This window comes from Schistocerca nitens, chromosome 4, assembly GCF_023898315.1.
Source record: "Schistocerca nitens isolate TAMUIC-IGC-003100 chromosome 4, iqSchNite1.1, whole genome shotgun sequence".
Taxonomy (NCBI): domain Eukaryota; kingdom Metazoa; phylum Arthropoda; class Insecta; order Orthoptera; family Acrididae; genus Schistocerca; species Schistocerca nitens.
Window position 1 is genome coordinate 752,848,598 of NC_064617.1, and position 16,654 is coordinate 752,865,251.

Genomic DNA, 16,654 nt, shown 5'->3' on the forward strand with positions numbered 1-16,654 from the left:
GGGAAGTGATAGTAGTGTACAGGCGGGGGGGGGGGGGGGGGGGACAGAGGAACACTGTCTGGCAGAGCATGGAGGGACTAGAATGCCAAAAGGTGTGGTGTCAGGGGTTGTGGGGCAGGGAGGAGGGGAAGAAAGGAGTGGAAAGGAGAGGAGAGGGAAATATGGGCAGGTGTATTGGCAGAGGGTGGCAAAGAGTCTGGGAGACGAGATTGGGAAGGAGATGATAGGACAGAGGGGGTGGAAACTGTTGGATGGAGGGTGTGGGGACAGTATGTTACCATAGGTTGGGGCCGGGATAGTAATGGGAGGAGAATGTGTTATAAGGGTGACTCCCATCAGCACATTTCAGAAAAGCTGGTGGTGGAGGGGATGATTCAGATGGCTTGGGTAGTGAAGCAGCCATTGAAGTCAAGCATGTTATGCTAGCTGATTGTTGTGCCACAAGGTGGTCTACTTTGCCCTTGGCCACAGTTTGATGGTGGCTGTTCAGCCTAGTGGACTGCTGGTTGTTGGTCATATCAATGTAAAAAGCTGTGCAATGATTACGGAAGAGCTGGTAAATGACATGGCTGCTTTCACAGGTGGCCCGGCCCCTGATGGGGTAGCATATACCTGTGACAGCACTGCAATAGGAAGTGCTTTGTGGGTGGATTGGGCAGGTCTTGCACTGGGCCTTCCTCATTGGACTAGGATGTTGTAAAGGTTGGGTGGGTGACAGAACATTTGTTGTTAAATGTGCTTTATTTCTTCCCTGACTATAAGTTCTTTATTATTGATTTTGTTGTAAATGGCACAAATATAAATTTATAGGTGAACAAGTGTTAGTACTCTCATCTTAGTAAAGAGAGGACAACTACGCTCCATTGCAACCTTCTTACACGTTATATGTGCTTCGCTTTCTTTCCCAAAAATGTTAATTATGTGAGGGGAATGTCCCCAGACAAGCAGGTCATAAGAAGTAAGTGAGTGGAAGATTCCAAAGCACATCACACAAAGGTAATCACTGTTCACCGCATCTCTTAGTTTCCACATGAGGTAAGTTACTCACAATATCTTTTCAAAACATGGTTGATATGGTTCTCTCAACAGAGTTCGGAATCAATATGGACATATAAGAGTTTAACAGATTTAGTTTATGAATTCTCTGACAGCCACAAAAGGAGCTTTTGTGTTTAGACTGGATTTCAGAGGAGTTTATTAGCAGTAAACCATTTCAGTGAAAAATTAAGTGATTCCCTTGTCTTCTAATTGAGAGCCACAATTACCTGATGCATGATATGCAGTGTCATTCATCAGCATAATATATTGGAGACTGAGCTACATGATGGGGCATATCATGATTGCAGTAATGATAAAGAATGGTCTATGGATAGAACTGTACAGAAACCCAGTGTTAATTTTAAATGATGAGGAACATCCTTTTCTGGTTGAGGCAAACAGTTTTCTGTCATCTAAGTTGGGAGAAGTTACTGGCAGTATGGGACTACATATGCCATAGACCTCCAGCTTTGTTACTCACACAAAACAAGATACACAAACTTATTCCTTTGAAAAACTGTTAAAGCAAATCAACATTTTCTAGTTATAATGATATTTCTGTCCTTTCAAAAACAAAACTGATTCTCACTGAGCAGGCTGTGCTTAATAGGGTGTACAATATTGTCACAAATACCTTCAAAACTGTTAGCACAATTGAGAGGTAACTTAATAACAGTTTATCATCTTTTTTTAAATACTGGAACATCTTTTGAGATTTTTTCGCTTATAAAGAAAGGCTCCGGTCTCTAAGCATTTATCAAAAACAAAAACCAATGGTTAAGAGCACAGGTGTTTTTTAATATATTGGACAACCAGTAACATTCCATACTTTAGGAATTTGAGAAATTGGACACATTTATAACTCGTGGCTCTGACATGACATACTGTAGTGAGGCACTAAGCAGGTCATTTGCAGATGGGCCTGGTGCTTTGATTCTGTCTGCTATTTCTTTGACTGAATTTACAAAATTCTCATTTAATTCCTGGGATCAAGCTGAGCTCTGGTGTAGCTAACAGATTCCTCTCATTTTATGACCATCCCATGCTGCCTTACACTTATTGGAAGCTTCTTCTACGAGCTTTTCTTAGGCAGCTTTTAGTACTATTATTATTATTATTATTATTATTATTATTATTATTATTGCTAAAGCTTAAGGCAAAGAATAAAGTGGACATTACTATTGTCAACAAGAGGTATTGATACAGTGACTGAATGGAATGGAAACCCCCCCCTTTTTTTTCTTCCCCCCAAACAAGGCATTAACATTTTCACTGTTGTGCAAGTATTTTCGGTGCACTGCAGAAACATAGATGAATGGGGATAAGAAATCAGATGGAATTCTGTAACTCTGTAATGAGCCACCAGAGACCACAAATTACCTGTACCAGAATACTAAGAAAGTATCCATGAACTACCTCCAAAATTTTGTTAGTGGGGTTTGGATTTACCCCATATTTGTTTATTTGTATTAGGAGAAAAACATAGACTTTTAAAAAAGGCAATGTTATTCCTCTTATACAGCTCAGCTGCTGTTTTCATCTAATACTTTGAAGTATTTATGTAACTTTACACAGACCATTATAAACTGTCTGTATACAGTGCATTGGCACTTGTCTAATGTAAAGGGAGGCATTAGAGTTACTATACGGGATTTTCATAATTGAGTCCAAACATTTTGGTAAATTATAGAAATGTTTAAATATTTGATTATTTTTAAATACCATGTCCAATGTCCACTAGCAACCTATTTTAGCTTAATTTCATTCATCATAATAAATTTATTGTGGCTAGCCTGCAACTGTGTCATTCATGATTTAAATAATGAAACACTACACCAGTTACATATTTTTTTGTGCTTAGCATGATGTGTTTCAAGAAAGTGTTGTGCTAAGCATGAAAAAATATGTAGCTGGCACAGTATTTCATTATTTAAATCATAATCTTTTGAGTTAGTCATAAATTCACTTTAGTTATTTAACAATGGAAAATCCACAATGGAATAATAACAATGTTATGAAAAGGATAGACTGCTACTCATCACATAGTGGAGAAGTCGAGTTACAGACAGGGGCAACATAAAGACTGTCAGAAACAGCTTTTGGCCTTCTTTTAACATGGATAACACACACACATTCACTCAAGCACAACTCACACACACTTTCTGGCAACTGAGGCTGGACTGCTAGCAACTGAGCCTGATGAGAGAAGCATCCTGGGTGGCGAGGATAAGGAGGAGGCTGGAGAGGGGGAAGGATAGAAGGTTGCGGTTGGGTATAGTGTTGCTTGTGGGACCATGCAGGGTCATAGTAGGGAGAGGGTAATGGGTTGGGGGAGGGGGGGGGAGGAGCAGAAAAGCGGAGAAGTAAAGGAGGGGGAGGGGGGGGGGGGGAGAGAATAGACTAGTGGGTGCATTGGTGGACTAGAAGTCTATGTAGTGCTGGAGTGGAAACAGAGAAGGGGAGAGGTAGGTCAAGGATGCCAGGCAGGCTACGGGAACATAGTATATTTTGCAGGGAGAGTTTCACCTGTGCAGTTCAGAAAAGCTAATGTTGGTAGGATGGATCCAAATGGCACAGGCTGTGAAGCAGTCATTGAAGTAAAGTATGTTGGGCAGCATGTTCAGCAACTGGGAGACAGCTGGACCACAGTTGCTGAACATTCTGCTCAACACAACATGCTACATGTTCCTGTAACCCCCCTGGCCGTAACCTTCAAGGGACTGATGACCTAGCAGTTTGGTCCCGTCCCCCCTCTTTTTAACCAACCAACCAACTTAACCTTTGCTGCTCCCTATCCTTCACTCATGTATCTCCTTCCCTTCTCTCGCTACAGCACTACATAGCCTTCTATTCCACCAATGCACCCACTAGTGTCTCTCTCTCTCTCTCTCCCTCCCTCTCTCCCTCTCTCTCTCCTGCTACCCCTCCTCAGCCTCCTCCTTACCCCCACCACCAAGATCACTTCTCCCACATGCACAGTTTCTTGCAATCCAGCCTCAGTGGCCAGAAACAGTGAATTACGTGTGTTTTCTACATTAGGAGAAGGCCTTTTGGCCAAAAGCTCACATGTGTAGCAGTCTTTTTGTTGTGCCTGTCTGCGACTCAGCATCTCCCCTATATGGTGAGTAGCAATCTAACCTTTTCATAGAACTGTCACTTTAATTATAAACCAAAAATACCTTTAGATAATTTATATGTTGGCATGTAAGTGTAACAGTCCATAGGTCCCTGAAGAGGCTTCTGCAACATGTTCGGTTTTCAGCATTACACAATATTCTTATTGCATGGTTTTGTAGAGTGAACACCTTTTCAGCTTCACTGCAATGCCCCAGAAGGTTAGGCCATAGCACAGAACTGAGTGGAAGCTGCGAAGTATGCTAGCAGTACCAAAAAACATATGTATATATGTTATTGGATATAGATTCCACTTTTTATGCAAAACACTGGTTTTTCTTGTTACCCAAACATGTTTTGGTACCTCTGTGCCATAATCCGTGGGTTTTGTTTATTGAAAAACTTGATGTTACGTTATATGGTTTTGCAGGGCCAGCTGTATGGTGTCCTGCACTGATAACTTGTCCTATTTTAATGTGACAGATCCTTCTTCATTCATGTTCTGAGAGCGATTGCGTGAGTGTGTGTGTGTGTGCGCGCGCGCGCGCACACGCACACACGCACGCACACACACACACACACACACACACACACACACACACACACACACACACACACACACACACACACAATGTGCTTTGTGTGATTTTGATTTAGCAAATAACTTTTCACTTAACAAAACTTGATGCAACCGATGTTGTTGTGTCCTATGACACCATACAAGTGGTCCTGCAAAACCCTATAATGTAAAATCTAGCTTTTCAATAAACGAAGCCCACTGATGAAGGCGCAGAGGTGCCAAAACATGTTGGGCAACAAGAGAAAACAGTACTTTGCATAAAAGGTGGAACCTATTCCAATAATTTTTACTGCAAACACGGAAAAAAATACAAGAGCTGCAAATTCAAAAGATGGCATTTATTTCTAAGTGCAATGCAAGAAGAACTGAGCTTTTCTGTTGATTTACCCAGGTGCTGGTGCCTCATTGGTTTATTATTCATCTGGGTAGCTAGGAAATTCACACATACAGTCTGTACAAGAGAAACCCTGAAAAATTTTAGAATGCCATGGCTCCAAAAACTAATGAAATTTGTATTTGATAGCTGCTTTCTAATTTTTGTGAGCTGATTGCCATGCAATTTGTTCGATTTGCTCTAACGGTTTTCTAATTATTATATCATTTTTTAAGATATTGTGTGCATAAAAAAATAAATTTGACTAGAAAACATTTCCAGGCTATGATTTTTTATGATTTTAATTCATCATTAATATTGAAACAGTACCAGTATGAAGATTGCCTTATAAATACATTTGTCAAAGAAGCTCCATCTGAGGCAACTGGTACAGCAAATTCAAAAGAGAATGGTTTTTTTCTTAGTAGCAAATTTCGTGAAGGGTGTCCAAAATAGCCACTTGAAGCAGATCAACGGACGTCTTATGAATGTATCAGATTGACATTGAGTATTGATTTGAGTCAAATCCACAACATTTTGCATCAACAATTAGATGTGAGAAAAACTTTGTTGTCAATGGATTATATATAAACTGACTCTCAGTCAAACAAAATGGATTGAGTGTTGCAGAAAAACAGAATAAAAATACCAAGGTGGCACTTCATATTTGGTTTGTAATATTGTTGCTGATGGTGTATCTTGTATTTGTTGTTATGATCCTGAAAGTAAAAGTCAGTCTGCTCAATGAGTTTGTTGATAAGTACATGGATTCATAGTACTGGTAAGATTATTGTTGGTTGTTTTCTTTTGTAAAAGGGGCCATGTAGCTACTATAACACTGTAAATAGACATACTACTACCACCAGTTGGTCCACAAATGTGTGTTTACTGCATGTTTTTAAAAAAAATAGTTCATGAGAAACACAAATAAGGAAAATTAATTTTACATCACAATAGTGCATTGTTGCACACAGCAAAGCTAACAACTGAGAATCTGGATGTCCCAAAGGTCAGACTCTTGGGCCCTCTACCATACAGCCCTGACCTAGCACTTTGTGATTCCTTGTTGTTCCCAAAAATTTAAGATAAATGGCATGGAGTCACTTTTTTCGGATGAAGCTGCAGAAAATTATAAAAGCCTCATTTCTGAAGTCTTCAGGAAGAGTGGTATCATTGCTTTAATGACTGGTTTCACTGAATGCAAAAATGTATTGATGTTAAAGGGGAACATATTGAAAAGTGATAAGGTCAGTTATGTTTTCTGAAACAAATTTTTGTATGATTTTAAAAAATTTTCAGTGTCGCCTTCATATGTCCATTGGTCTCTGCTTCTAACGTCTGTAAGTTATCTTTATTTGTTTTAAAATTCATAATATGAGTTTTTATAAGATTAATGATTCAGCAGTTCACTGTTACCAGCTGTAAGCCTGTTCCATTATTCCCTTGGTCACATCTGGTAATACTTTGAAAAGGATAGATTCAAGTGCTTAATCTTGGAGGACAGTATATTTTATGTTTCCCAACTAAAACATAATCTTAGTCAGGTCATACCATTCACTAACATGACCCTCTGTTTTCTGTCATTAGGAGAGAGACCTTTAATGCCATACCATTTTGGTTTATGTTGAAGAATCTTATGATTTGTGCATTTGCACAGAAAATGCCAAAATGGCGTTTTTTTCTTGTACAGTTCTAGCAAAAATGACTTTGTGAGATCACAATTATATTAATTTCTCAGTAGAGAAGCCTTTGTAGAAGCCAAACTGATATGCTGTTACAGTGGTATCCCCGAAAAGGTAGCTCAATATTCTATTGTAAGCTAACTTCTCAAAAAGTTTGAGAACATGAAAAACAGAGAGAGGTTCTATAATTGGAGATCATTTGCTTATCTCAACTTCATTAGTGGGAGTTACTACAGCATATTGCAGTCTTTCAGGAAATGCGCCTTGACTCATCAAATGGTTACAAAGGTGACTCAAGGGTGTGCTACCATGTCATAATAGGATTTTAGAACTTTAGATAAAATATCACCATAACCAGAAGAGGTACTAATAGCCAGAGATGCAATGATTTCATTATCTGTGTAAAGATGATGTGAAACTGACATCTGTTGGCAATGTGTGCAAAGCCTGTCTAATGGTCTTCATTTGATAGTTCGTTTTTGTCCCTGTGTTTTTGGCTGGTATTAGGAAGAATTCATTAAATTTAGTAGGCAATTATTTTAATTTTATGGTATCTGTCTCACTGCTAATGTCATCAGAGAGTTGAATATCATTTAGCTTTACACGTTCATTCATTTCAAGTGTATTCATTTCAAGTTCATTTATTTCATAAGTAATAATACTTGATTCATGGAATTTTGAGATTTTTATGCATGGTATTTGATTTCCATTATTTTTATGATACAGTACAGAATTTCCCAATAATGCTTGCAGTACTGCTGTGATGTTTTATTCTGCATTAAAGAAAGCTCTCTCTTCATGGGACAACAGACTTTGATCCCAGATGTTTACGACTCTTTCTCTCAACTTTCGCTGTAATTGTTCCTAACCCACTGTAAAGAAATATTGCATTCACCATGTTGAGAGAATATTTTTAGAAAAGAATTAAGTATTAAATGCTCTGAATACTGTAAATGAATCAGCGTTTATATTTAAGTGAAATTGTATGTTTTATTCTTGTTAAATCTGATTGAACGGGGTGCTTTATTCCTGATAAGTGTCATTTGAATATCAAGGCCAGATAAATTACTTATTATGGGGCTCATATCTAAATGGCTGCCTCTTCCATTACGCAGTTGACTGTAAAAATGATTAGCATTTCTGTGTGACAGTACAAATAATAGGAATAACTTCATCTACATTCTGTATGTAAGGAAAAATTATGTTTCTTTTTGTTTATTTTTTTTTTTTAAAGGACTGGGTTACGCCCTATGGATGAAGGAGAAACATCGACCAGCATGTGTAATAATCTGATAGCAGTAGGGTTGGAGGATTGTGGCCTATTGAGACATTTCACAATAACAGGAAAACAATAGATTGCTACTCACTATAAAGATGACCTGCTGAGTTGCAGACAGCTGCAACAAAAAGACTGTTCCACATTAACAGATTTCAGCCAAAGCCTTCTCCACCAAAGAAAACACACACATATACACACAAGCAAGCACACCTCATGCAGACGTGACCACTACCAGTGGCAGCGCCATCTGGAATATGACTATCACGTGAATAGCAATCATTCTACATCTACATCTCCATCTACATCCATACTCCGCAAGCCACCTGACGGTGTGTGGCGGAGGATACCTTGAGTACCTCTATCGGTTCTCCCTTCTATTCCAGTCTCGTATTGTTCATGGAAAGAAAGATTGTCGGTATGCCTCTGTGTGGGCTCTAGTTTCTCTGATTTTATCCACATGGTCTCTTCGCGAGATATACATAGGAGGGAGCAATATACTGCTGGACTCCTCGGTGAAGGTATGTTCTTGAAACTTCAACAAAAGCCCGTCCTGAGCTACTGAGCATCTCTCTTGCAGAGTCTCCCACTGGAGTTTATCTATCATCTCTGTGACGCTTTCGTGATTACTAAATGATCCTGTAACAAAGCACACTGCTCTCCGTTGGATCTTCTCTATCTCTTCTATCAACTCTATCTGCTATGGATCCAACACCGGTGAGCAGTATTCAAGCAGTGTGCGAACATGTGTACTGTAACCTACTTCCTTTGTTTTCGGACTGCATTTCCTTAGGATTCTTCCAATTAATCTCGGTCTGGCATCTGCTTTACCAATGATTAATTTTATATGGTCTTTCCATTTTAAATCACTCCTAATGCCTACTCCCAGATAATTTATGGCATTAGCTGCTTCCAGTTGCTGACCTGCTATATTGTAGCTAAATGATAAAGGATCTTTCTTTCTATGTATTTGCAGCACATTACACTTGTCTACATTGAGATTCAATTGCCATTCCCTGCACCATGCGTCATTTCATTGCAGATCCTCCTGCATTTCAGTACAATTTTCCATTGTTACAACCTCTCAATATACTACAGCATCATCCACAAAAAGCCTCAGTGAACTTCTGATGTCATCCACAAGGTCATGTATGTATATTGTGAATAGCAACGGTCCTACGACACTCCCCTGTGGCACACCTGAAATCACTCTTACTTCGGAAGACTTCTCTCCATTGAGAATGACATGCTGCATTCTGTTATCTAGGAACTCCTCAATCCAATCACACAATTGGTCTGATAGTCCATATGCTCTTACTTTGTTCATTAAACAACTGTGGGGAACTGTATCAAATGCCTTGCGGAAGTCAAAAAACACGGCATCTACCTGGGAACCCGTGTCTATGGCCCTCTGAGTCTCGTGGACGAATAGCATGAGCTGGGTTACACACGATTGTCTTTTTCAAAACCCATGCTGATTCCTACAGAGTAGATTTCTAGTTTCCAGAAAAGTCATTATATTCGAACATAATACGTGTTCCAAAATTCTACAACTGATCGACGATAGAGATATAGGTCTATAGTTCTGCACATCTGTTCGATGTCCCTTCTTCAAAACGGGAATGACCTGTGCCCTTTTCCCATCTTTTGCTCTTCTAGAGACCTACGGTACACCGCTGCAAGAAGGGGGACAAGTTCCTTCACGTACTCTGTGTAAAATCGAACTGGTATCCCATCAGGTCCAGTGGCCTTTCCTCTTCTGAGCGATTTTAATTGTTTCTCCATCCCTCTGTCGTCTATTTCGATATCTACCATTTTGTCATCTGTGCGACAATCTAGAGAAGGAACTACAGTGCAGTCTTCCTCGATAAAACAGCTTTGGAAAAAGACATTTAGTATTTCAGTGTGTAGTCTGTCATCCTCTGTTTCAGTACCATTTTGGTCGCAGAGTGTCTGGACATTTTGTTTTGATCCAGCTACTGCTTTGACATAAGACCAAAATTTCTTAGTATTTTCTGCCAAGTCAGTACATAGAACTTTATTTTCGAATTTGTTGAACGCCTCTCGCATTGCCATCCTCATGCTACATTACGCTTCATGTAATTTTTGTTTTTCTGCAAGGCTTTGGCTATGTTTATGTTTACTGTGAAGTTACTTTTGCTTCTGTAGCAGTTTTCTAACTAGGCTGTTGTACCGTGGTAGCTCTTTTCCATCTCTTATGATCTTGCTTGGCACATGCTCATCTAATGCATATTGTACGATGGTTTTGAACTTTGTCCACTGATCCTCAACACTATCTGTACTTGAGATAAAACTTTTGTGTTAAGCCATCAAGTACTCTGAAATCTATAACATGGTCGGGAAATCTACTCGAAATCTTTTCCAAATTTTCCTTCAGGTGTTCTGCCACAACAGCTGCTGACCCAGGGGGCCTATAGAGACATTCAGTTACCATGTTTGAGCCTGCTTTAACCGTGACCTTCACCCAGATTATTTCACATTTCGGATCTCCATCAATTTCCTTCAATACTATGGCACTTTCTATCGCTATAAACACGCCTCACCCTTCACTGTCCAGCCTGTCTCTGCGGTATACATTCCAATCTGAGTTTAGAATTTCATCACTGTTTACCTCTGGTTTCAGCCAACTTTCCGTCCCTAGTACTATGTGGGCATTGTGACCATTTATTAATGAGAGCAGTTCTGGGACCTTTCTATGGACGCTCCTGCAGTTTACCACATTAATATTGTCATTCCCTGTTGCGTTTTGCCTACTGCTACCATTTCGCGTCTCAGGAGGTGTCTTGTTGGGCCTACAGAGGGAATTCTCTAACCTCAAAAACCCACATGTGCACTCCACTCATACTCCGCTACCCCTGTAGCCACTTCCTGCATGTAGTGCTTGCCTGACCTATTCAGGGGGACCCTACATTTCTCCACCCGATAGTGGAGTCAAGAAAATTGCACCCCAGATCTCCGCACAATCGTCTGAACCTCTGGTTTAAGCCTTCCACTCGGCTCCAAACCAGAGTACCACGATCGTTTCTGGAAACGACACTACGAACAGTTTGCTCATATTCCACCCTGTGAGCGAGGCTTTCTGCCTTCACCAACTCTGCCAACTGCCTGTATGAACTGAGGATGACCTCTGAACCCAGATGGCAGGAGTCATTGGTGCCGACATGAGCAACAATTTGCAGTCAGGTGCACCCGTTGCTCTCTATCACCACCGGCAGGGCCTCCTCCGTATATCAGATGAGATCCCCCCAGAAGCAGACAGAGTGAATACTGGCCTTCTTTTCCAACCTTTCCGCTATTTCCCTAAGGGGCTCCATCACCCGCCTAACATTGGAGCTCCCAATCACTAATAAACCCCTCCCCCCTGTGTGCCTGCTTGGACATTGCTGAAGGAGTGGCCACATGTCCACTCACAGGCAGAGCAGGCAATGCCACATGGCCAGCCTCCACATTGATCCTCCGCCTCGTGCGACGTGAACGTCGTTGAACCCGTCACTCCCCTTGGGGAAAGGGTGGTCCAACCGCGCTCAGTACCCGCGAAGATGTCTCAACAGCACGGACTGTGGGTGAAGCATGTAACACCTGGGGTGTACCATGCAACGCACCAGACTCCCCACTGCCGCTACACTCCGAGGCAGCAGCCTGAAGACAGCTGACCCTGGCCATCAGCATGCTCAGCTGTTCACAAACAGTGGCCAGCTCCTCCTGCGTCTGTACACAGCAGTCACACAGCCTATCCATCCTAAGAAATCAACAATTTACTGTAGAGAGTTAAGTAATCAACTTTTAACTAGACTGCTAATTCACCAAAGGCAGATGATAGCTGACTAAACTGTGGTTACTAGACACTTCTTGTTGGAAACAATGAAAATAAGCACTAACTGCCTCTGGACTGTATTCAAAACAAACACAAAATCTATGGAACACTGTTACTAGTACTCGAAAATTAAAGCTTCCTGAAAGCAAAAACACACGCTCTTCCACTGTATGCGTTGTCTGTCCTACATAGGCCATACCACATTGACAGGGTATTTTGTAAATTCCCACTTTCTGCAGTAACAAATTATCCTTCACCAATCCCAGCAAATCTGAAATCTTAGAAAGCGGTTGAAAACCACTTTCACATGAAAATTATTGAGAATCCTTACTATCTTGAAGGAGATATTTCCAACAAAAGGAAGAAAAGTTAGGGACTTGGCTGGCACGTTCCCCTCTTTATCCACTTCCAGGTTCCTGGCTCTAGTTGAGAAGGCCCTGATAATTTGTGGGGTGGAGAACCCATTGTCTCTGAACACCGTCCTCAAATGTGCAAGTTCCTTAGGAAAATTCTCTGCATCCAACACTGTATGTGCCCTGTGCACAAGGGTTTTAAGTACACTCAGAGTCTGGGATGGGTGATGGCAACTTGAAGAATGCAAATACAAATCAGTTGAGTAGGCTTATGATAGACCGAATGTCCCACCATGCCGTCACTCTTCCGTTTAACCAAAACATCAGGAATGGAAGGCACCCATCTTTCTCTAGTTCCATAGTAACTCAGATATTCTCATGGTTGGAGTTAAGATGATGAAAAAACACCATTAACTTTTCTTCTCCATGGGGACACACTTTGAAAGTGGTTTACAAACTGCTGATTCAAGTGCTCTCTCCTCAAAATCCTCCATAAAAAGGTTAGCCACCAGAGGAGACACAGGGCTGCCAATGGTGACACCATCAGAATGTTCAAAATATTCCTGGTTAGACATAAAATAAGTCGAGAAAAGAGCATGTCAAAACAAAGCAGTGGTGTCCGATTGAAACTGTTGGCCAATTAGAATCAAGGAATCCACAAGAGGTTCTTTTGTGAAAAGGGAAACTACATCAAAACTCACTAGAAGATCCAAACTACTTAAGTGGAGAATCCCCAGTCTGTTGATAAAATCAGCAGAGTTCTGTATATGATGTGAACATTTGCCAACAAATGGTCTCAGCAAAGAAGCTAGATGTTTGGCTAAATCATATGTGGGTGCGTCAATATTACTCATTATAGGCTGTAAAGGCAGAACTTCTTTATGCACTTTTGGAAGACCATACAGTCTCGATGATACGCTACCATGTGGTCTTAACCACTTAATGGTCTCAAGAGCTAATGAGGAAGAGTTCAAAAGTGAACATGTCTACTATTGCACACATGCTGTTGGGTCTTGATCAATTCTCCGATACATAGTATAACTAAGTGTAATATATATCTTCTCCGAATGCAATCAATGAGGTAACAAAATGGTAGAATTACCTTTATCAGCCTTCAGCACCACTATTTCCGGATCTTCTCGAAGGTTCTGTAGTGCAGCCCTTTCTTCAGCGGCTATATTACTGCATTGGGAAGGAGCTTTCAGAAGAACCAGACCAGTTTCCCTTCTTATTTCTTCAGTAGCGTCCATAGGAAGGCGACATACAGCTTGTTCAACACCACTTACGAAAATTATAAGAGGTATTGCACTTGGTGTAGGTGCAAAATTAAGACCTTTGCCCAAAACTGACTCTTATACAATAAGACCTAAGTCAAAACAAGTCCCCAGAAGTAGACAACATTCTATTAGAACTTCTGATAGCTTTGGGAGAGCCAGCCATGACAAAACTCTTCCGTCTGGTGAGCAAGATGTATGAGACAGGCGAAATACCCTCAGACATCAAGAAGAATATAATAATTCCAATTTCAAAGAAAGCAGGTGCTGACAGGTGTGAGAATTACTGAACTGTCAGTTTAATAAGTCATGGTAGGAAAATGCTAACATGAATTCTTAACAGAAGAATGGAAAAACTGGTAGAAGCCAACCTCGGGCAAGACCAGTTTGGATTCCAGAGAAATGTAGGAACAGGCAAGGCAATACTGACCTTACAACATCTCATAGAAGATAGGCTATGGAAAGGCAAATCTACATTTATAGCATTTGTAGACTTAGAGGAAGTTTTGACAATGTTGAGTGGAATACTCTCTTTCAAATTCTAAAGTGGCAGGGGGTTAAACACAGGGAGCGAATGGCCATTTACAGTTTGTACAGAAACCAGAATTGGGATGTTGATTTTGCTTAAAATGCACTTTATGGTGAAATTACTAAGTTCAAAATTCCCTTCTGTTTTGCAATTGCTAAGTTTGTTAATCAACTTGTAAATATCATTTAAAGATATTGACACCCAAGTTAATTTCTACCTTTCTGTCTGTTTGGCATAAGTAAGCAGAACTTCTGCATCTGAAGTAGTATTACTGAGTGGAGTGTTTACAAAATAAGCATTGAGAGTCTCACAGTTAATATAGGCACTGTTTTCTTAATTGGAATTATTAATTTCATTTTTAATGACTTATTAGACTACTTTACAGTTTAAAATAAACTCATCATTTGTATTGTACTTAGCAATTTTGATTTAAAATCTATAGTTTTTATCATACTGCTTTACTTTTCCTTGCCAAAGTCACTTTCATGAGGCCTATTCTTTGGAGTGTTTAATATTATCCTAATTTGTATTGGTGTGGAGTGTACCATTTGTTGCTAACATATGGCTTATGTGTAACATTAGTACATCATATTTTGGTTACAATAGAGCATGTGTTTCCTACTATGTGCCTGGTCTCTGTTAGGAAACCAAAAAAACATTTATCAATTGTTTTATGAAAGTATCATTTCCCTTCTTGCAAACAATTGTAAGTTGAATCTCATGTGCTTTGTACAATTTCCTCTTCTACAGTCTGATCTGCTGTTTGAATAAATTACACTTCATCTTGACACACTATCGGCTTATTTTTCCATTTTGGCAGTGACATTAAGAAATTCTTTGTAGTTTGAATAAAATCATTTTAGATATTAGGTTGCATCGTTATAAACCTTAAAAACAACTAAAGCAATGACATTTCAATCGTCTTCACAGTAGTCTTCGTGAGGACAATAGACTGTTACTCATGCTGAAGAAGACCTCTGCAAAAGTGGTTGAAACATTGGTGTTTTAGTTGTTTTTGTATTTCATAATGACATGGCCTAATTCTCAAAATGATTTTATTCAAATTGAAACTGGCCGTGGAACCTCACATTCTTTTCTCTGTAGGCTCATCTTTATACAGATGGTTGTTGGATCTTTACTGTCCAATATAAAATGTTGAATCAAAATACCTTCAACTGTCTAAATTTCCAGTTGTTATTTTTATTTGTACAACCAGTTTCAGCACTCCATTATGCCATCTTCAGGCCCCTATTGACATGTAGGAAAGATCCCACGTGTGGCCCAGTCAAAAAGGTGCCAGCATTCAGTGAGTGGTATCTGTAGATTTCCTCTTAACACAGCAATCCTTTCAATCATTACTTGTCAAAAGGTGATTGAATGGATCTCTGTGTTAAGAAGAGATCTGCAGATACTAACCACCGAAAGCTAGCCCCTATTTTAACTGGATCAGATGTGGGATTCTTGCTTGCTACGTATCAGTCAGGGGGCCTGAAAATGGTGTAATGTAGTGCTGAAACTGGTCGTTAAAACAAAATAACAAGTAGAAATTTAGACAACTGAAGCTATTTTGATTTGACATTTTGTATTCTTTGCTATTGCTTGTCTAAAAATACACATTACAGTATTAAGTTTCAGACCATGTACTTGATTATATGATGTGAAATAATCCATTTGTTAATGTTTGCATAAGGCTAATGTGTGTATGAATTTTGTTTCAGACTTCTTTAGTTTCTCGCTACTGCTATGATCATTTCTCGCGACAGTATTGTCCAACATCTGGAGTAGACTTTTTCCTAAAGAAAGCATCACTTGGTAGCTTAAAAGATATTTCATTACAAATCTGGGACATAGGTGGTCGTGTGTTATCAGGCAACTTGCTTGATAAATATGTACTTGGAGCTAATGTAAGTTCTTTCTGTAACCTAAGAAACTGTTAAATACAAAATTCTCTATTCTATTATGTAAAATACTGCTTCCACAGATTGTTTATGCAGTGTATGATGTCACTAGTATGCCTAGTTTTGAGGGATTATATTCTTGGCTTGAGGCAGTAAGAAGAATATGTGCTGCCCAGGAACGTCAGCCCCTCATTTGTATACTAGGAAATAAATGTAAGTCTACATCTTAAAATTTCAAAGTATAGCAATGTATGTTTCCTTTACTTAATGATGATGATAAATTAACTTTTTTTCAGGTGACTTAGAGCATCAAAGATGTGTTCGTCTTGATCGACACAACATGTTTGTTCAGGAAAATAATGTGTCATCGTATCTTGTCTCAGCAAGAACAGGAGAAATGGTTAGTATGCTATTAAATCTGAAAATCACAATGAATAACCAATGAAATCAAAGTGAATAAATATGATAAGTCATTCCTTCAGGTTTTTAATTAGTAGTATAAATAAACTTGTATGCAAATGATTACGGGCTTTGATGAAAGCTACAATTTATTTTGAGAGAAAAAGTGAACAGATTGAACATCTTCAAAAGGTAAGCTACCATGTAGACTGACAAGCAACAAAATAGTATTTCACTGGATACTGCACAGAAAAGCATAAGATTAGTGGAAATCTAGCAAGTGTTTACTAACTATGATTTTTG

General features: G+C 39.5%; 1 protein-coding gene across 1 annotated transcript in view; it reads left to right on the forward strand.

Annotated features, from left to right (window-relative positions):
• The window catches only part of LOC126252549 (ras-related protein Rab-28-like), a 100,924-nt gene that overhangs the window by 64,639 nt on the left and 19,631 nt on the right, over positions 1-16,654 (forward strand). Inside the window, exons 6-8 of the mRNA XM_049953448.1 lie at positions 15,773-15,958; positions 16,036-16,165; positions 16,249-16,352. Coding sequence (XP_049809405.1) covers positions 15,773-15,958; positions 16,036-16,165; positions 16,249-16,352 — 420 coding nt within the window. The remainder of the gene's footprint in view (positions 1-15,772; positions 15,959-16,035; positions 16,166-16,248; positions 16,353-16,654) is intronic.